At 34.4% G+C, this 22,932-nt stretch overlaps 2 protein-coding genes across 3 annotated transcripts in view; both read left to right on the top strand.

Moving 5' to 3' along the window:
- The window catches only part of LOC136041054 (protein YIPF1-like), a 44,769-nt gene extending 31,356 nt beyond the window's left edge, over positions 1-13,413 (top strand). Inside the window, exons 5-8 of the mRNA XM_065725596.1 lie at positions 4,941-5,054; positions 6,802-6,956; positions 9,167-9,349; positions 12,819-13,413. Of these exons, the coding sequence (XP_065581668.1) occupies positions 4,941-5,054; positions 6,802-6,956; positions 9,167-9,349; positions 12,819-13,217 (851 nt within the window). The 3' untranslated portion in view covers positions 13,218-13,413. The remainder of the gene's footprint in view (positions 1-4,940; positions 5,055-6,801; positions 6,957-9,166; positions 9,350-12,818) is intronic.
- An 8,377-nt stretch (positions 13,414-21,790) lies between these two features.
- LOC136040855 (axoneme-associated protein mst101(2)-like) overlaps positions 21,791-22,932 on the top strand; it is a 124,085-nt gene continuing 122,943 nt past the window's right edge. For both annotated transcript variants that reach the window (XM_065725232.1, XM_065725229.1), the window contains exon 1: positions 21,791-21,841. The gene's annotated coding sequence lies outside the window, so the exon portion shown is untranslated. The remainder of the gene's footprint in view (positions 21,842-22,932) is intronic.

The following is a 22,932-nucleotide window of genomic DNA, read 5'->3' as shown; positions in this document are numbered from 1 at the left end:
CAAAAATTAGTTCTAGGTTCATTATTTCTAACAAAAAGATAAAACCGTAAGAGAGAAAAGAGAATAAAAACTGCCAGTAAATTAAAAAAAAAAAAATTACAATGCAAACATATCGGTCAAGACCTCCGCTTGACCGTCCTCAGTTCAGAATAATAAAAAAAAACGTAATAAAAGAAATTTATATTATTTTCTACTGAGGACTGTCAAGCTAAGGTCTTGACTAAAATATTTGCATTGTAATCTTCACTTTTTTTAAAGGCTGTTTTTTCGGTTTTTATCGTTTTGTCATTGTTAGCCAGTGTGGTCTCAGAAATTACGTACATCATTTCTGCGGAATAGGTGGTTTTATAACATTAGTGACAAGATGAACACATTTCAAAGTACGCAATAATCATTTCACTCGCAAATGCATCCTTCCCTCCTTTATAATACCATATATAAACCTGGGTTCGACTCCTAAGAACGACTCCTGAAACACAGGGGTTGTTTCATTAGAATAGGAAGCTTCTTTAAAAGTGCTAAATACTTTAGCCCGATTAGCGAGCTATTGAGGAAGGGGGCAACCCCTTCATAAATGGAATAATTTCTGTTCGTTTTAATGCAGCTCTTTACTTTCAGTTGAAAAAATTTGTGTTTTTTTTTTAATTTAATCCTGGTAGCCTCGTACTTTACCTAAACTAAGGAGTTTAACGAGAATAAAAAATTATTAGCCACACTAGTACTCGCAGTATATGTATATTTGATATTCTCTCAGCATTGTTGAGATCAGCGCTACCTATTTTAATCCTCTAGGGTAAATATACGCAGGATTCCATTACTGAGATAAGTGGCTTTGTGGTTTGATTCCGTCCTGGCTAAGTGGTTGGCGCGCTGGTGTGGGGATTCCTTGTCCAAGGGGCACGGGTTCAATCCCAGTTGTGACCAGTTATTTAGTTTGGGTGGGGGTCAATGGCGTGACTCTGTAAGCTCAGCCAGAGTCGACCCAGCTCTAAATGAGTACCTGGAAAAATCTGGGAAAGGTAAGCAGGAAGGGTGTGTGAAAAAACAGGATGGCTGGCCCCCAGCCCCCCATTGAACTTCCTGGCTGAAGGGCCAAGAAACTGAGATCAGCACCGTCGGTTTGGACCTTAAGGGTCTAGTGCCGTCTTACTGACTTACTACTACTTACTTTGCTGACATACTGATAAGGTGAACATACTTTTCAATTCTTTCTAAATACAATGATCATTTCCCTCGTTAATGCACCCCCCCCCTCCTGCTGAAGATGTCATATATATAACCTAATTAATAAGTAAGTAAATAATTTTATTGCCCGAACATTCACATGGAATTAAAACGGAGTATAACAAAGAAAAAAGAAAAGTTAAACTAGGGAACATCACCTAACGTATTTACACATTATGAATATTAGCAAAACTACTGGCACAAGATGGCTAGCCATGGATTCACTCTTCCCTTTGCGTTTTTAAGAAAATTTTCGCCAACACTGTTAACACAGACTGGAAGATCACTTCCAGTCTGGCCTGGGGTGGGCCCCTACTGAGAATCTGAGGATCAATGAGAATCTGAGACTGATCCTACTGAGAATCTGAGACTGATATAATACCTTATAACACCATAATTACACATGATATAAGAGTTACTCGTCCATGATGGAAGTCTCAGAAGGAGCTTCGCTAACCGAAAAAACAGAACTCTTTCTTTTGCACATTGAGCGGACGACCAATATTTCCAAAAGGGTGCTATATGCAATATATGTGGAAAGGCAATGCCATTATGCAGCGACGCAAGATATTTACGGCAGAACCGATGTCTGTTACCAATAATTGACCCGGACGCAATCCGGCTTTTCACTTCTACGTGGTGCACGAGCTGCGTCCCGGTGGAGAGGAGGCTTCGACTGATCGGTAAACCAAGGTAAGTAATACTCTCAGACGGTTACACAACTGAATCGCCCAAAGGGGTTTCTTCTTCGCAGTGTTCCGCATTGAAAAACTAGACGACAGATTTTGACACATTAAATAACAAACCTACGTTATTGTATTCCCTATTCAACACATCAAAATTCCTCGATAGTAGATCAGCGGACCTGTTCAAATTAAGCAAATCGTCAGCATACGTCATCAACGAAACATCAATCCCTTTTGAAACACAGGAAGTTGCTACTTGGGCTTGCGCCGGCAGAACACTATTGTTGTACAAACTCGGAGACACAACCGAACCTTGCTCGAGTCATTTACCGACCGGTATAACAGTGGATTCGACTGGATTTGAGGGTATTTTGATTCGTGCTCTAAGGTTATTGTACATATAGTATAATACTCTGACAATACACAAATTTAGCCCTTGTTTATATGCTTCTAGAAGGATCTGCGCGTGCACCGACGAGTCAAAAGCCCGGCTCACATCAAAAGAGCCAATAACTAGTGAATCACCCGTTGCCTCAGAATCAGACAGATTAGCAGCAAGGGCGAACAGAGCATCAGCGCAACTGAGCCCTACCGTAAAACCAAACTGGTGGTTTGGCATTTGGCAGCAGTGTCTAACATTTGACAATATAAGCATTTCTAGAAGCTTGCATAAAACTGGCGACACTGTAATTAGACGATACAAGGAGCATATGTTAGCTGGCTTCCCTTTTTTTCAGAATGGTCGTAAGTTGCCCTTTACGAAATACATCGAGTACAAAACCAACTACGAATATAATCTGGTAGAATCAAGTTAACATTTAATACAAAAGACGAGTACCATTCACAAGGTGAAATGCACGCAAACCGTCAACTCCGCGCGATTTTTTCTTATTCAGCCTAGGGGCATTCACAGTTACAGATACGGTCAAGTCCGTAAAACTTGAATTCTATAGCACAGACTCAAGTTGTTCGGTATATGGTCTAGCTATACTCGGCTTTGGGGCACTAAATTATCTCGTAAAGTAAGCTCGCCGGTTATTTGGATCACTAGGCACGGACGTAGGCGTGTTTGGGTGATTCTTCATACGGTCTTTCCATAAACGACTTGGATCATCAGTAATTCTCTCTGTATAGTCATTTGTCGCATTCGTGCAATGCTGCTTGAGGGTTTTCTCAAATTTACTTTTTGTGTGTACACGGAGATAATTCAACACGCCAGATTTAGGACGACCACTTTCCCTCCACACCGAGAACCAGAACTTAGCATCCTGACACGCTTTCACTAGCTCTTGATTCTTTGAGAACTCGGGGATATCAGTTCCCTCTTGTTTTGTATATGGTGATGCTTTTTCTTTCTTTGCAAACGAGCTCCTTGACTCGACAAAACCTTTTATACAAAGTTTTTATTTGATTGTAAGAGAGTTTCAAATCTCTTAGATATCTTAGATTATTTAACTGCATATTATAAAGTTAGAATGTTGTTATTTAAGTGGTGTTTATAAGAAAGGCACAAATGAGTTGGCGTAAGACCATATACCAGGGTTGCCACCTGTAGTACAATTTTTCTTTTGTCTTAACAAAATAATGAGGATTTTGAAAAAAGGCAGAGCAATTAACTAAAAGTACAGGTTGCTTTTTGCCTCATTTGTTTTGAAAGATTGGGGCAGAGTTTGAAATAACCAGACATTAAAGGATTGGAAAATTGACTTGAAACTAATGCAAGTACAATTGAAACGGACATTTTGAGATGCATTTGTAAATGTAAGGATTATGTGTATTTGGAAATGTGTTCATCTTGTCACTATGTCAGTAATAGAATCACCTATTCTATTCAAGTCTGATAGCAAATTTTGTCGTTTTTTAATTATTCAATCAGTTTCTCATTTTGTTATAGTAACTGTTACATCTGGCTACAATGTGAGGAAGACTTGTTTGCTAGGATGGTTTCAGTAACACATGGTATGACGTCATAAAATTGTTTTCAGAATTTAGGGTAATAGACCCTTGCGAGTTACCTTATTGATCTATCCAGGGAAGCGAACAGTAGTGAAAGATAGTGAATAGCAAATCTAAATAATTGAATTGCATAAGCCGGTTAATATTTATACATATTTTATTACAGAGTTTATCAAAGTGGTTTCTTGAGGGTTAAGGTCCCAAATTCCTGTCATTCGAAAATATATAGAGAGGGCTATTGAATCTCAGTTGGTCTTCTCTTGTCAATCAACCCGTTAATTGCTAGGCTGTATTACTCATATATAGCTTACTGCAAAATACGTAGGGGTGCGGTTGATAGCAAGGGCAAGTGTCCTGTTCTTGCCTATTGGGAGTTCGTAATAGACTCCTTTGAGTAACAGGTACATACTCTGTTGCTTCTTTTTTTTAATTTATTTGCTCAGTTTATAATTTTAGTACAAATAATCCTTGCTTCTGACTATGAGACATGCTCGCATGCCAGGTGCTACGATGGCTTCAGGAATGCATTGTAAGGCGTCAAAAAGTTGTTTCCAGAGCTGAGGACCACAAACATTCGTCAATAATTCGCGTCAAAGTTGATCATAAAATTTTAATTCGTAAGCTGTGGAAAAGAAAAACTTTGATTTTGAAATTAAAAAGGATTCATCAGTAATGTGCACGGTGATTTTTAATTTTGCTCATTATATCTAGTTACGTGTTTGCGTAAAATTTGGCCACAGAAGTGACATTGGTCTCATGTCAGAACCAGTGGTGTCAAATGGGTGGGGGGGGAGGTATTTTGCCACTCAGATTTTGAAAAATACATTTTTTGGGGTATTTTCATTTGTCTTTTAATTCATCATCGAAAAATGACACCTCACCCCCTCCCTAAATTTTGTTAATTTATGAAGGCTTGCTTTCAACTGATTTTGATGTTACGTGTCGTCTCGTGCTAAGAATAACCTTTGATAACTATTTTTTCATTTCTTGCTTTTTTTTTCTTCTTTTTTGTAAACCCTACGTATAATTGTTTACGTTTCTTTTATTCAGAGGGTTTATATATATTTTTTTTAGGCCCTTTTTGGATATGTGTGACCTTAGTATTTAGTATCGCAATTTTTGGAAACCTCTACAATTATTTCATGCTTCCAGCTTCATCTGTCACCTGGCATTATGATTTTCATAAAGGTAAGACAGCGTCATCAGATTTGTCTGATATTTTGTTAGAATAGTTTTTTCTTGGCAGTTTAGTGACTGTGTGAGCTCATGGTAGGTCTGTTCCAGTCTCAGTTCATCGCAAGTCATTACGAACCTGAGTTCATGGCAGGTTATCGACTGTCTAAGTAGAATTTAGTGACAGTTTGAGCTCAATGATAGTATGAGTAGAAGACCATGACAGTGTCAGCTCTTGTCAGATCAATGACAGTTTGAGTGAAAGTCATTGACAATGTGGGCTATGCTTATACGAAAAAAAAATATAACCAGATATGCAGATAGAAATAATAATCTAGTGAAAAAATTTTCTCGGTATCTGCAGTATTGGAGCTTCCATATCTGTAAGTATAGCGTATATTGCCTAAGTTATACTGAGAATTATTTTGATATATTGCCTAACATCTTCCCAGGGATGTAAGTGGGAAAGGGTCCTTGGACCCCCCCCCCCCCTCCGAAATCCTAACTTTTCGGGCACTTCTTATTAGAATTATTATTTTATTACCATTACTACCCTCTTCTTTGGGCCTAATCACTAATGAAATTCCAAGTTTGTCATTTTTTTGTACGAATATTATTGCCCCCTGCTTTAGACGTAATCGCTATTAAAATTCCAATTTTGTCGGCGTAAAGATAAATAACATGAAAGATATTAATTGACGATCAATGAAGTGGATAACAACTTCACCACCAGAGCCCTCATTCTATTTATTCTTAAGGGTCGGGGTTTTCTGGGTCTTCACTGTAAGGGTAACAATCACTTTCCCACCTTTAAAATGATGCTATATCATGGGATTGTAAGTGAAAGATAATGTAGACAAGGGTCTTCAGGGTTTTCGTGCCCGCGAGTTTTTCTAACATGTTGTGATTTGGGTAATTTACCACTTTCATTTGTTTAATTTTCCATTGAACTGACCCTGGTTTTTCCCAAGCTTTTAGGAATTTCCTCTACTACTCTTGCATAATTCTCCTTGGGAACTAGGTAAATTAAGAATTACCTTTGTTAATTTACGAAGGTCTTCGTACCTTTTATTAAGATTCCTTACGTTAACTTACGAAGACCTTGGGCCTAATACATTATCTTTCACATACAATCCAATGATATAGCATCATTTTAAAGGTAGGAAAGTGATTGTTACCCTTATCCTAAACTTTGTTCTGACGGTAATTGTCCCTAAGACTATACTTTTTACTCTTGGATTTCTGCCACTACTTTATTTCTTTAAATAGTTCTCATTCCTTTATTCATTCATTACTTTTCGCTACATTTCTTAATCAGTCACTTTGTTCCTTTAACTACTTTTCATTCCTTTGTTCATCAACTACTTTCATTTCACTACATTCCTTTATTCAGCCCTTCTCTTTGTTCACTCCTTTTATTCATTTTACCAATTTACTCATTTTCAACTACTTTTCATTCCTTTATTCATTCACAATTTTTTCCTTTATTCAACTATTTTCTTGGTTCAGTCACTTTTCTCTTTTTACTACTTTTCATTAATTTATTCATTCACTACCTTCATTATGATTCTTTCTCTGTTTTTTTTTCGTTTAACTATTTGTTCCTTTAACGACTTCCAAAAAAGCTTTTTTTACTTTTTCAAATGCAAAAGAATGTCATTATTAATGAGTCTTTAATTACTCGTAATTACTTTAATTCGTGTTCTATTGCGTAAACTTTCAATTGCAAAGTCTCGCGGTAATCAGCCATTCTTTTTTTTAGTACCATTTGCTGCAACGGCTATTTTTACCTATGCCTGGCTTTTACCAACGGTAATATATGGACTTTTATGGTGGAGAGAGGCACAGGGAGAGTTGTCATTCCTCGGACTTATCTGCGTCTATGGCTATTCTTTGGCAATCTACATTCCTGCCTCAGTAAGTGTATATTGATCTGTTTTATTTGTGGTAGATTTTTTGGGGGGGGAGGGGAGGGAACAAGAATATTTTCCAAAGACTGCTGATTTTTTTTTTTTTTTTTTTTTTTTTTTTTTTTTTTTTTTTTTTTTTTTTTTTTTTTTTTTTTTTTTTTTTTTTTTTTTAGAATAAGATAGCTACTTTGATACCTTGAGACTTGCTTAGTTTTTTCTCCTTCATTTCTGTTATTTTCTGTGTAATTGACCTGTTTTTACGGGTTTGTCTTTCGAAAGAATAATTCCATAGAGAAACAGAAACAGAGTTTCTCTATGGAAGACTTTTTCTGTGTTAAACAGTTTAAAAAAAAAATCAGGGCCATTTAGTTTTATGTAAGAATGAACAGCAACAATAAATCTGAATAAAAATAAACTTGAAATATTAATTCAATATAATTTATAATTTTTACTATAAATAACAGCTTTAATTGGGATAAAGCCTTTTATTAGACTGTGAAAAAACAGTCAAAAATTATTTTGGATATTTCGATCACCTGTTTAGTGATTGTCATTAGCAGAAATGTTGTATTTTTGATCGTATCCAGAGTGTATATACATATATCTGTATATATAAAAATAAGTTGTCTGTGTGTATGTGTGTGTGTGTGTGTCGACTGACGTCATGTTTGTCGACTGACGTCATTATAAGGATTGAGCTGTATGCGTCATGAAGTTGTTTGTCGACTGACTTCATGTTTGTCAACTGATGAATTTACATCCCGGGACACAAATGACGACCGGGACACAGGGAATATAAATGACTACCGGGAACCACATAGAGAAATTACAGACTAAGACGCCCGGACACAAATCATGACGGGGACACAGGGAATATAAATGATGACCGGGACTCAGGGACACAACTACAACGGGGACGCCGGGGGCACAGGCGGGATATATAAATGACCGGGACACAGGGATTGTTCGAATAGAAATTACAGACCGGGACACCGGGACACAAATGACGACCGGGACACCGGGACACTCAAAGAGAAATTACAAACTGGGACACCGGGATACAAATGACGACCGGGACACAGGGACACATCATTAGAATAATGAGTTATAGATCTGAATACGGATTGTTTTTCCCATGGACAATTATATCTTGCATGTTCAAGAGTCAGTAAACCTGAAAATTTATTTATATGCACAGACAATGGGACAGCGAAGAATGTTGTATATTCGCATGTTTTACGTAGTTAAAAACATATATATATATATATATATATATATATATATATATATATATATATATATATATATATATATATATATATATATATATATATATCTATTCACAGGTGGGACACAGGGACACTATTACAATGGCTCGTAACTAATATGGCGCGTAACGACTTACGCGCGCGGGAGGGCTTGGGGGGGGGGGGGGGGCAAGCGCCCCACCAACTAGGTGTTGAGGTGGCGCGAAGCGCCACCCCAACAGCTAGTATATATATATATATATATATATATATATATATATATATATATATATATATATATATATATATATATATATATATATATATATATATATATATATATATATATATATATATATCCTCAAATTGTATCCATTTAGATTAACAGGGTAATGCGATTAACCCTTATGGTAAATAGTACATAGTAAATTGCCATTTAAATGAATAAAAACAATAGAGCATTTGTTTGGATCTTGTTTCTGAAATTTCAGTACTAATTCAAATAAGCGTGGTATTTCTTGAGGAAAAGCACATTTAATAATATACATAGGAAGGGGTATGGAGGAGAAGTACATTTTCATTCTTCCCCGAAGCACAAAAATTGCATGAGATAGCCTACTTTTAGGCTACGTCGTGGTAGCTTTAGTTGACAGTGTCCCCCCCCCTTCTTTTTTTCTTCAATCTTGCCTTGTTCCGCTACAACTTTAAAAGAAATATTTCTAGAATATCAAATGATTCTAGAATTCATGTGTTGACTATTAGTCCATAAAGAGTAGATAATTTATTTTTTTTAAATTATTATTTTATATTTGTATTTTATATTATATATATATATATATACATATATATATATATATATATATATATATATATATATATATATATATATATATATATATATATATATATATATATATATATATATATATATATATTATATTATGTATTTTATTATTTTATTTTCTATTAGATATTGTGGCTGATTCCCGTTCCCTGGTTCCAGTGGACGTTGGTAATTGTTGCAGCTGCGCTGTCTGGCTCTGTTTTACTTCTTACTCTGTGGCCAGCTGTTTCAGGAAGTCAAAAGAGGACTGCAATTATAGTCATATTCGCAGTGCTCCTTTTTCATATGGCTCTTGCTGCAGGATTCTTGGTAAGGCAGTTTTATTCTATTGAACCTTTTGCAGGGGTAGGGCTAGGGAGCAGGAGTAACCGGACAAGAGCAGGGGCGTAATTTGATATTATGCTGTAATAGCAAATTACGCAATTGCTAGTAGCATAGAATAGCAATTACTATATGCTTAATATCGATACCATTGATAGGACAATTTGACCAGATAGTTTTTTCCCTAATAGTGAAATTCGGACCAATTTAGTAAAATGTAGTTGATAAGTAGTTATTTTAGAGCTACAGAACTCAGCGGTTTTTTTTTTATTACTTTTAGTCAATTTTTACTAAATGGAATAGATTTTATTAGGTGGGTGGACACAGGCCTTATATTCAGGATTGCCACTTGTGACAAGAAAGTGCTATTTTAATGCTATTTTTATTATGTATACCACCGTAAAATATGCTCAGGGTTGCCACCTGTAGTACGGAAGTGGCTATTTTAGCACCATTACAGTCAATGCTTTGACTGTAGCACCGAAATTGCTGTGTAGTACGCAAATATCGACAATTGTAGCTCTTAGAAATTGACCGTGGTGGCAACCCTGCTTATATCATGAAAAACTAAATGAAACATTTATAGGCCAATTTGATTCGGCTATTTCGACAAAATATCCTTGACCAAACGTCGGTAGTTTTTGTTAGAAGGGTGAAAATATATCTTATGTTAAGAAAAACTACATAAACCGTTGAATGTCGAATGTGGTCAATTCCGTATTTCACAAATGGTAAAATTTGGACTAGATGCAATAGATTTTATTAAGTGGGTAGAAACAGGCCTTATATATTGAAAAACTAAATGAACCATTGATAAGCCAATTTGATCAAATCATTTTTTTCTAATACTGAAATTTTGACCATGTTGGCAAAATACAATTGACCAAATGCAAGTAGTTTTGCTAGAAGGGTGGAAACAGGCGTTATATCGCGAAAAACTATATGAACCTTTGATAGGCCAATTTATGTAAATCAACATTTCACTAATGATGAAAGTTGACCAAATGTAAGTAGTTTTTTTAGAAGGGTGAATTTGTGTCTTATATCACAAAATAACTATATGAACCATTGACTGTCAAATTCGGCCGATTCCATTATTTTAATAATGCTGACATTTTACCTAAATGCAATAGATTTTATTAGGAAATTGGGAACAGGTCATGAAAAACTAAATCAACCACTCATGAAAAATATGAAATAAAACCTACTCATAAAACCTAAATATGAAATAAAACATGAAATAAATATTATTTCAAATATTATTTCAAATGAAAAATATGAAATAAATATGAAATAAAACCTAAATCAACCTACTCATAAAAAAGATATAAATCAAGATAATTTGATCATGAAAAACTAAATCAACCTCTGATAGGCTAATTTGATCAAATAATTTTTTATTATTATTTCACTAATATTTTATTAATATTTTAATATACTATATTAAAATTATTATATATACTTTTTTTTAGTTATATTTATTATTATTTTAATTATTATATATACTAATATATAATATTTTATTTCACTAAAAATTTTATTATTATTTCAATTAATTTCACTAATAGTGAAATTTTGACTATGTTAGCAAAATACAATTAACAAAATGCAAGTTTTTTTGTTAAAAGGGTGGAAACATCCCTTATATCATAAATTATATTAATCTTTGATAGGCCAATTTAATTAAGTCCAATAGTCTTTGTTAGGAGGGTGGAAATAGGCCTCGTATCATCAAAAGCTATATGAACCATTAATAGGTTAATTTTATCAAATTTTTTTTCCACTAATAATGAAATTGGACCATCTTGGTAAAAGTTACTTGACCATATGCAATAGTTTTTGTTAGAAGATTAAAAACAGGTCTTATGTCAAGTAGAACTATGACATGCAATATGACCAAATCCATTTTTATGAAGGGTGATTCTTCAACCATATTCATCGACTTAATTGTGTTATCTTTTCAACTTTCAACAGAAATTGTGACCATTTTGAGGATAAGCAACAAGGATTTTCTTATTATATTTATATTATATTTTCTGTATATTTATGTATATTTATCTATATTATTTTCTATATATTTATTTTTTACATAATATTATCTTATTATATTTTCTTATTCATTCTCTTATTATAAATAGTTTGATGTCTAGTTTGGAGAGTTTGTGTAATAGTTTTATTTTAATAAAAAAGAAATGTGTAATGTTTTTAATGGACCTAATTGTTTAATTGTGCTTAACTTTTCAACTTTCAACCGTAATTGTAACCATTGTGAGGACAAGCAAGAAATTTTTGTTTGAAAAAAGGATTACCAATGAATGATAGTCATTTTCTTATTATCAATCCGACCTGTTTCATAATAAGTCGGCTCATTAAGTAGTTTTTCTGGATGCAAATGACTGCTAATTTGATGTCAGTTTTATTTTAATAATTTAATTGTAATTAAATAATTTAATAATTTAATTGTAATAATTAAATTGTAATGTTTTTAATTGAAGAGCTAAATTACGCTATGGTATTAAGGCTCGGTGGTATTCAATGACTCGGAAAATTTACTTGACTTCGATCTTTTGGAAAACCGATACCAAATTCTTCTGATACCAATTTTTTTTTTTTTTTTATGAAAAACGAAGAGCGAAAAAAATAACAAAACCAAAAAACGACGAGGCTGATTTTCATCCAATGAATAATATCTAAAGACAAAGCAGATTTTTTGGCAAAAAGACTCGGAAAGTTAATGCTAAAAGACTGAATGGTTTAAATTGGGAAAAAAGATTTGATGTATGGCATAGTGAGATTCAAACGAATAGACAGTTTCAGATACCTAGGTGGTGTTGTTACTAAGAAATGCCAGACGGAGATGCAAAGTTAGTAGGGACTGTTTGCTCGGCTAATAAAAGTTTGAGGAATAGCAACTTAAGTCTTAGAACTATGATTAGGACTCTAGATGCTATGGTACCTCTGTCTAATGAGTGACTCTGAAGTACGGGTGCTTAAGAAAATTGACAAAATTTTTTTGTATGTTTTCAAGATAAATTGTCGATGAAAGATTTCGACGGTGAAGCTGCCCTATCGCCGTCTCCCGAGGGCAAGCAACCACCGAACCTAGGCTCCGATCCATTTTAACGGCAGTAGCTTAAAAATAAGCCCTAAGAAAGAGATTGTTCGATACAAAGCCCAATGGCCTAAATAATACGCTAAGTTGGATAGGTAACGTTTTACTTGGGAAATGTGAGTAAGATTTCTGTTTTTTGCCAAATATATGAGACATAAAGCATGTGTGCTCGACAAGCGTGATAAGGGGTCATAAGAAAAGGTTTAAGTGAGGTGGGAACATCAAGAGAGAGTAAGGTGAAGGCATACAGTGTGCAACTGTGTTGGCCTAAGGTGGTTGGGCCATGCGTGTAGTTATTATTATTGTTGGTAGTAGTAATTTTCTAATGATGATATGTTTTTCTAGCTATATTTCTTCCACGTGCCAGCAATGCCCACCGGACCTCATGCCTACACCCTACAAAGCACCCTCAGACCCGATACACCCACCAAGCCTGTTAGTAAACGTTCTGAAACTGTAAGTGACTTGGACCGACCGATTGCTCAATCTCTTATTAGTGGTCTAATTCAAAATGAAAAGAAGATTATGAACAAGAACTCAAGTAGACCTGGAAATCATTTGGACAAATCAGTTGCTGAGCTGCCTCACAGCAACCTAACTCAGGTGGAAACTCGGATGAATGAAACTCATAAGAATTCCGATTTGAAAGGGGATACAAGTGTTAATGTGCCACTCGTGAAAGGTGTGCCACTTGTGCAAAATTTAGTAAAGAATGTTACCATTAGTGCTGTATCTGCCTCTTAGTCTTGTTTGAACTTTGGCTATGACTGTAATTTGTGCGTTTCTTAGTGCCGAAGGAGGACATGTCCAGAACATACACAAGGAGCTACACCTATCCTTCTGTGAACAACGGGCTTAATTATTCTATTTCAAGTTTGTCTTTTTTTCTTCTTTTTTTTGCTATTCAGGTTTTTCATTATAGAGTACGTTCTGTGCTTTCTGTTGATGTCTTTCTTATTATTGATGTACGGACATGTTTACTTTCTGTGGTAATTGTACATACGGTGTTAAGAAAGTTAACCCTTAATTTTTGTGTACAAATAAATTTTTTAAGATTGTAAAAGATTTTTTTATTACGCTGGCCAAAAGGTGTCAAATCAAAGCTTGATTTTTAGTTATTTCTGTCTAAAATATAGGGATTTTGTTCATTATGTTTACCCAAACTCAAAAGGTATCGAGTTAAAAGCTTAATTTTAGGGATTCCTGTTGAATTTTAGCTTCTTTTTTTGTACACAAAGATTTGTGGTGCTTTCATTGCCTTTAAAGGTCATTTATTTATTTTATAGATTATAACCTTGGAAAATAATGTTAAAAACTGGTAAAATGTAAAAAAATAAGAAATAGTTAAAAGCGTTATAATTCTGAGATTTTTTGCGCATGCCCAACCACCCTTTCCCCTTGGCCGCTAGTTTTGGAATTCAGATACGTAACATTTATGTATTTGGCTTAACTATGCGAAAGATGTTAGTCATTAAGATGCAACATTGCCTCATAAGATTATCAATAGTCAAATTAGTGTAATACGTATCTTCATCTATCATTGCTGCATATAAAAAATTAGTAATTTTTTTTGACGTGTTTTGAGCCTTAGGATTGGCCCATAAATGAGCCAATGAGCACTCTTTTATTTTTTGGCTGTTCTTTGTTTAGTTTTCGGAGATTTTTTAACTCCATGTTTAGCACTTACGTCTAGGCCCGGCCGTCTGGCTAAGTCTAAAATTTTGAGTAAGGGGCTTCATATAAAAGGGAGAACTAATTGCAGAAAATAATCAATTAAAACAAATGAAAAAAATCTACAAGTTATAAGAAAGTATTGTAATATGATAAATGTATCATTAACTATTTATAGATTTAAATTAACCTTAAAAAATTCACCACATGTACGTTTGATGGTTCCAAAGGTATAAGTGATAAGCCTCAAGGTTATAATGCTTTTCTTTATTTCTTGTTTTGTCTTAGAGTTTACCTGTACAAGGAATTTCGAAAAAAAAAATTTCGTAAACTATAATTGGAAATTAGAATAAAAAAAATAATACTGCATTGACTGATACCAGATTTTAGGTTTATACCTTGGACCTCTATTCAGAAAGGCTGGGGGGCTATAGTAAAGGCTGGGGGGCTATATAGGAAAGGCATAGTAAGCATTAAATACAATTTATCGCACTGTTAAAAAAAATGAAAGGACAAATCACTGAGCATCTCTTGCGGCTATTGGTCTTGATGAAAATGGAAAAATGAAAGCTCTTGGGCTGTATTCTATCACAATTAAAAAAGAAATAGAATCTATTTCGGGAATTTTAATATTAAAAAGCAACCTCAACGCTCTCGTAATCGCATGTTTTACAGATGGGGTTATTTTTTTTATTTTGGACAGCCAATAAGTCTTTTGGAATGAGGGTTTTATTTTTTAAATAGAACATCTTATTTGAAAAGACCATAAATACAGGATATAAAAAAAATACTTCATGCATGGCAATACCGAAATGGAAATGCCTACAAGCCCATTTACCAAAGAATTAAAATTAAAATTGTATCTATTCATAAAAAGATTTATTTGACAGGGTAATTCAGGCTAACTACGATAGAAAATATTCTCTATATGATTTTCCTTTTTTTCTGCCCTTTAGTAGCGCGGTAGTCTTGATCATTGCTTGGTGATATGGAACCCGGTTTGACAGGGTAATTTCACAGAGTATTTCAGGCTAACTACGATAGAAAATATTCACTATATGATTTTTCTTCTTTTCTGCCCTTTAGTGGCGCGGTAGTCTTGATCATTGCTTGGTGTTTGGTGAAACCCGCAGTTGGATCTCAGCTATTGCAGTTCTTGAAATTTAATTCCGTTGATGGGATTATGGAAAATCATCTCCATACTAATTCAAACAAGAAGAAGAAGAATTCTTTCTTTTTGCTTGCTTATTTTGAGATGCTAATGCAGAATCTCTGCGCAATTGCAGGCCCTCTGGTAGCTGGAGTGGAATCCTAGACCTTGTACTACAAACCAGAGATCAATCCACTGTCCCACCTCTGATATTCCTTTACAGTATTTCCTATACAACTAAGGATTGACAATGAAGCTCTCTGATTGGCTGTCTGATGCTACATTCTAAAACAGCACATGAAGGTCAATGGAATAAATCGAATTTAACGGAATAAATTTATTTTATAAACGGATTCGACTTTAGCTAATTCCCATTTTGAATGGGCCTTAAATTGAGTGTCTCAGCTAACAGGATTGAGGAACGTAAATAGAGGAAAGCAACCTGTTATATTTTACAAATATTGCGTCCTGGACAACCTATGTTAGACCAACTTAACAGTTCAATTTTTTTTAAAAACCTTATACTCCAGTCTGGTATTATCTTATTTTTGACAATTTTTCGCGTGGCTTTATTGGTGTTCCGGTTGTTGTATATAATAAGTTTGATTGTTTTTGTAAAATTAGTGGACAGTGATAAATATAAACCAGATAAAATTTCTCAACCTTGTACTGCTGAAATAGGAACTGGAAAAACGAGAAGCCGTTAATTATTTTATGGATATTTTAATCACGCGTTGAAAAAACCTTATGGTGGACAAGCCTACCCTTAATTCACATTGCTTCGTTTTCATGCCAAAATGGCTTTTTCCGTTAAAAACCGTAAATTTTATCAGTTTTTTGCAACAAGTTTTTGCAGATCCACTGACTTCAAGTTCAAGTTCTGTTTATTACTACATAATTTCAATATAAAAAGCCAATTTGGCAGAGAGAGGCTCGAGGCCAAATGGCAGACAATTAAATTAACTGTATGCTATAACTACATCAACATAAAATAATATCATAAATTAACCATAATCCATCCAGGTTCCAGATTCAAACCACCAGACTGAGTTGGGATTTACCGCTATAAACCACACATTTATTATTTATTTACTTAATTTATTTTATTTTTTTTTTAATTTTACTTTAAACATTTTCTATGAGCATAGATTTTATTTTGTTTTTCAGCGTATTAATAGAAAGTTCAAGTTTGATTACATTATGATAACTTTGCCATACCCTCAATATTGTGTTTCTCAATGAAAATCTTGATCTTTCTGAAATTATCAAGGGTTGCCGGGCTTTACAAGGATTACGCGTGTTATGGTCGTGATCGGAATTAGTTCCAGAAAATAGATCAGGTTCATAAAAATATTCAGGTAGGGAATTTGAATGATGTTTTTTCTTAAATAAAATAGAATGAAAAACAATAAAAGATTCAAGGGGCAAAATGTTCAAAAAAAGAGGAAGACTTTTAGTTGACGACTTATTAGGGCAAGAATCAGGAGATGGTACAAAAAGCTTAAGAATTCGGAGAGCTTTATTCTGCTGCCTTATCAATGGTAATATATTCGATCGAAAAGTATTCAAATATACAAGAGGACAGTAATTTAAGTAAGAATGAATTAGCGAAAAATAAATACACCGCAGGGCATCATAAGGGAGAAAAGGTTTAAGAAGCCTGATCATACCGACGTTCCTTGCAACCTTTATCCTCAGGCAATTTATGTGCTCCCTCCAACTTAAATTCGAATCAACTATCACTCCTAGATACCGAAGATGGTGGACTCTGCAGATCGTAGTATCACATTTTTCAATTGTTAGGGAATTAAAAGTTGGCAATGCTTTTGAAATCCGAGAGAAAATCAGGAATTTGGTTTTAGATGTTTTGGTTTTAGAATTGCCCCCTCTAGACCCCACTTCGCCTCCCCCAGCTGAATTTTAGCTTGTGCAAAAATCTTGTCAAAACTAAGATAAGCCTGCAAAATTCAAGCATCCAGGGAAACATATCAGCTTTGTTTAGTCTTTATTTGCCTTTATAGTACTATATTGCTTAAATATAACAGTTCAAAATAGGGATGAAACCTTTTAATCGACAATGAACAGATATAAAATTTTTAACTGGATATTTCGAACACATACAGTGTTCATCATCAGCAGTAAAACTAAAAGACATTAATAAAAAAAACCAAATTTATACCCAATTAACTAATTATGTATAGTTTATGGCTCTTATTTTTTTAGTGCAACAGCGGAAGCCAATCTCTTTGACCTTTTCGGTTCCGGTTCATTAGATTTATCTGACATATCAGGTGGACAGAGGTCATAGCTCTTAGGTGAAATGAGATTTACTTTATTTGACCTTAGTAAATTAGCATAAATTGAATTCAATCCAAATTCACCTGTATCTCTGTGTATGGAATTATTCTTGAATAATTTTTTTTTTTAATTTCGATTGTTTCCCTGAAAATTTGCTTTAAACCTTGGTCCCTAGAAATCGAAGAAACATTTTCAAACAAAAACAAAGATTTTCAAACAAATTTTTAAAACGAAGATTAAAAGGTTTTATCCCTATTTTGAACTGTTATATTTTCGTCATGGAAAGGCAGTGTGGTCTTTGAAATTGGCTCATTTTTCATTTTCACTTGATTTGGGGAAATCGGCTCCCCTTTTGCCCCCCCCCCCTCTCCTCTCCAGGATTTTGACGAAATTACGACACTTCCTTGGAGGAAATTTCTGGGGAACTGAGCACAAGATAAAAATATTATATCATTATTTAGGTATAGCTAGCCTAGGCTTAAACAAGCAAGCCTATTGAATATTTCTTCTTGCCCTTCAAAAGTTGCTTTAGCCTATATCATGCCTATCTCGCACTAGTTTTTGCATTTCACTGGCTGCAGTGAACCGTTTCTGCGTGAGCATCTTTGTGATTTTCCTGCATCCGTTGTCCATGAGCCGTTTTATGTTGAAAAACACATCAGTATGAACCAGTTGTTGTTTAAACTTTGTTATACAGCCATAATACTAACCTCATACTACAATGTCATTTTTTCACTAGAAACTTGATGGCCAGGGTTGCCGACTGGTGAAAAATTCCTAGATTTTCTGGTTGATTTAATGATTTTGTTCAATAATCTAGTGATTTATGTGCTGATTTAGTTATTTTTTACTTTAGGCAATATAAATAATCCCTAGAAATATTGATAAATCACTAGTGATGGCAAACCTGTTGATGACAGTGGTAGTGACTCGGTTGCTAAATTCACCCAGTCAGATAAAATAAGTTACAAATAACACGTAAATAAAACTAAGATAAAGCTTACCAACCTTATGTATGGGCTAATTTAGTGATATTTCGCTTAGACAATATAAAAAATAATAGAAATAGTGATAAATCGTTATGACTGGCAACCCTGCGCAATACAGAATTGAGCCGGGGCTCATATTAATACAACTATGCTTTAATTGCATTGTCTTTTCGGCATTTCTATGCCTTTTTACTGGCAGCCATTAAGTTTTTGGAATAGTGTAAAAAACAATTTTGAGTTTTTACTTAAATATTAACCCGAAAATTAGAAGTAGTGTTGTTTGAAAATAGCAGCTATAGGACGATAGCACAAGAAAGTAGTAGCAATAGGAAGCTCATAGGCTACGTGCAAAGAACTAACAAAAAACATTTTTTTCACCTTTTAAGGAAAGAAAATAAAAATAAATATAATTTATAGTGGAACGAGAAGAACGATATCTAGATGCAACTGCAACGGCATTTAGATAAATTACCAACCCTTTTACGTTTTTGATGATATGATGATTTTGTATGTGGTTTAATAAGACATATTTGGTTTTATAACCAGACAAAAATTTTAGTGTGCCAGGATATGAATCTTTAGTGTTATTTGCTACAAGCAAGCAATCCACTCGCTTACCGGCTTCGTCAGTTTTTTCTTTAAATATGAAATGAGCCTTTCAGAAGCCAATTTGTTTTGACTTGGTCACATTTGCCTCTTTTCATAACATTTTGGTCACAACATTTTACCTTTATTTTCAGTTATCAGTTTCTTTTCCTCTGGTTTTAGTTCTGAAAATGCAATCGCTGTTGTTTGAGCAGAATTTTAAGCCATATCAATGTTGTTGTTTTTTTAATTAAGAAATGTATTTGAGGATCTTTGAAACCTCATAAATTCGGATTGAGCAAAGCTGTGAAGCTGAAAACAGTTTCGCTGTGCTTTCTTTAAGCAGAAGATCTATTTTGCAAGGTTTCACATTTAAAACACAAAGATTTGTAAAGGTCATCAAAGGCCATGGAAGAAAAATTCCTTTTCTTGTTCTTCTTTTATCACAGTACTGCTTATTAGACCTTATAGCCCTTCGAGACCAACGTAACTGTATGCAGAGGCGCCATTTGGGGGGCGGGGGTGGGCAAATGCCCACCCCAGATTTTCCAGGGGGCCCAAGCTTCCACCACAAAGGGACCTTTTCCGGCCATAATTATCTATTATGTCCAACATAATCCATTCTGTTCAAATGATTTGAACTAAATCCACGCCTATTAGCCAAAGAGCGTAATTACCTGACGACCCTTGGGGTAATTACGCTATTTGCTATTAATTATTGTAAACTTAGAAAGTAGGTTAGATTCATAATAAAAGTCTCAAGTTCTGTCAAATGCCCCACGCCCACCCCAAGATTTGGCCCAAATGGCGCCTCTGACTGTATGTACTCTTTTTCCACCCCACCCTGTTCAGATCTTCACTCTAATCCTCCCCCTCCTCTCACGAAGTTTTCCTGGTTTGTAATTCCTTGTAAATTTTCTATCAAACAGTTCGTGGTAACGAACTGTAGTAAGGAGCGACCCGGCTCAATAGTAAACGAAACTATTTTGATGCTAAAAGATACATCAAAAGAATCAAATTTTTATGCTGATTCTAAATATATAAGTTTCATCAAATTTAATCTTTGTCATCAAGAGTTACGAACCTGAGAAAATTTGCCTTATTTTGGAAAATAGGGGGAAACACCCCCTAAAAGTCATAGAATCTTAACGAAAATCACACCATCGTGTTCAGCGTATAAGAGAACCCTATAGCGAAAATTTCAAGCTCCTATCTACAAAAATGTGGAATTTCGTATTTTTTGCCAGAAGACAGATCACGGGTGCGTGTTTATTTGTTTTTTTGTTTTCTTTCCCCAGGGGTTATCGTACCGACCAAGTGGTCCTAGAATCTCGCAAGAGGGCTCATTCTAACGGAAATGAAAAGTTCTAGTGCCCTTTTTAAGTGACCAAAAAAATTGGAGGGCACCTAGGCCCCCTCCCACGCTCATTTTTTCCCAAAGTCAACGGATCCAAATTTTAAGATAGCCATTTTGTTCCACATAGTCAAAAACCATATTAACTATGTCTTTGGAATGACTCACTCCCCTGCAGTCCGTGGGGGAGGGGCTGCAAGTTACAAACTTTGTCCAGTGTTTACATATAGTAATGGTTATTGGGAAGTGTACAGACGTTTTCAGGGGGATTTTTTGGTTTGGGGTGGGGTTGAGGGGAGGAGGCTATGTGGGAGGATCTTCTCTTGGAGGAACATGTCATGGGGGAAGAGAAATTCAATGAAAAGGGCGCGGGATTTTCTAGCATTACTATAAAAAAAACAATGAAAATATACACACGAAAAAGTTTTTCAACTGAAAGTAAAGAGTAGCATTAAAACTTAAAACTAACAGAGATTATTACGCATATGAGGGGTTCTAAAAATACTTTAGCATAAAGAGCGAGGTATTTAGGAGGAGATAAATACCTTGCTCTTTATGCTAAGTGTTTTTAGTAATTTCAACTACTTATTCCACGGCCTTTCTGATTCAGGGGTCATTCTTAAAGAATTGGGACAAAACTTAAGATTTAGTGTAAAAGGCGAGGTATTAAGGAGGGGACAAACCCCCTCATATACATAATAAAAAATATAAGAGCATAAAAGTTTGTTACGCAAATTAATTCTTAAGTTACGTATATTTTTCACTAATAAAAACTTTCGTTAAAAATTAAAAGTTCTAGTTGCCTTTTTAAGTAACCGACAAATTTGAGGGCAACTAGGCCTCCTTCCCCACCCCTTATTTCTCAAAATCGTCTGATCAAATCTAAGAGAAAGCCGTTTAGCCAAAAAAAATTAATATGCAGATTTAATTTTACTAATTAATGTGCGGAGAGCCAAAATCAAAAATGCATTAATTCAAAAATGTTCAGAAATTAAATAAAAAAAACTAGTTTTTTAAACTGAAAGTAAGGAGCGATATTAAAACTTAAAACGGACAGAAATTACTCCGTATATGAAATGGGTTGTCCCCTCTGCAATCCCTTGCTCTTTACGCTAAAGTTTGATTCTTTGTCACAATTCTACTTTTTAAAACAATTAAAAACTTTAGCGTAAACTCTAGCGCAAGATACAACCTAATGAGGCTTAAATTCTTAAAAAATATTAATGAGGCTTGAACATAGGTGCTATTAGGGATTTCAATGAATTCATCATATCATCATCCTAGATAAAATTTAAAAATTTAAACTGGAAAGCAAAAACAGGTGAGGCTTGTGAAACTAATGTTTATTTGCTAATCATGAGTTAGATATAGACTATGCAGTTAAAGGTAGCATATTCTAGATCAAGAAGGGCTTCTTCTTACAAACATGGGAATAAATGTCTTGCATTTATTGAAATAGGCTAAATCTAGCTTAAGAAAAATGGTCGGTTAAATTAACAGTGCAGGACAAGAATTAATTTGAAAAAGGATTAAATTAGGTAAAATTCCAGTTAATTGATTTCTTTCTATCTCAGAAAGGGTTTAGGTTTGGAAAATGAAACTTTCAGGGATGGGTCTACAGGCTAAAGTTTGTACTGGGAAGGTATTCTAGAGTACCCACTTCCACTCTTTCTCCCTCTAGAGGGCCCTGAAATCTGCCTACATGACAGGCTTATACCTATTGAAATTTTGACAAAACAACATTTTATCTTAATTTTTAGTTACTAGTTGCTTTTTCTCTGCCTTTAGCTCTGAAAATGCAATTCCTGTTATTTGAGTAGAATTTTGAGCCATATCAATGTTTCTTTTTCAAAATTTAGGAAATGTATTTCCATATCTTTAAAACCTTACAAAATGGAATTGAGCAAAGTTATGAAACTGAAAACAATTTTGTTTTACTTCAATTATGCAGAAGATCTATTTTGCAAGGTTTCACTTTTATAACACACATATTTTTAAAGGTCATCAAAGGTCAGGCCCTCTGGAGAGAGAAGGAGTGGATGTAGTTTCTTCAAAATACCTTCCCATGACATACTTTAATCTGTAGATTCATCCCTGAAAGTTTCATTTTCCTAAGCTAAACCCTTTCTGAGATAGTAAGAAGTCAATTAACTAGAATTTTACCTTTTACCCTTTTCACAAATGAATTCCTAACCAAATAGAGCTATTTAGAAAAACCTAACAAAGTTAGCAAACTTGTAGGCTAGCCTACTTAGCCTATTGCCTAACCTTTAGTGTTCAAAAACACTAAGGATATTTAAGTATAGCTTTCAGAGACTGTTATAGAGTATTAAATTGAGTAAAATAATACTTTAGCTACTTTTGCCTAGGCTATCTTGGAAATTGTTTAGGTTAAGAAAATAAAAGTTTCAT

Source organism: Artemia franciscana, chromosome 21, assembly GCF_032884065.1.
Source record: "Artemia franciscana chromosome 21, ASM3288406v1, whole genome shotgun sequence".
Taxonomy (NCBI): domain Eukaryota; kingdom Metazoa; phylum Arthropoda; class Branchiopoda; order Anostraca; family Artemiidae; genus Artemia; species Artemia franciscana.
This window is presented reverse-complemented; position numbering and strand designations above follow the sequence as displayed.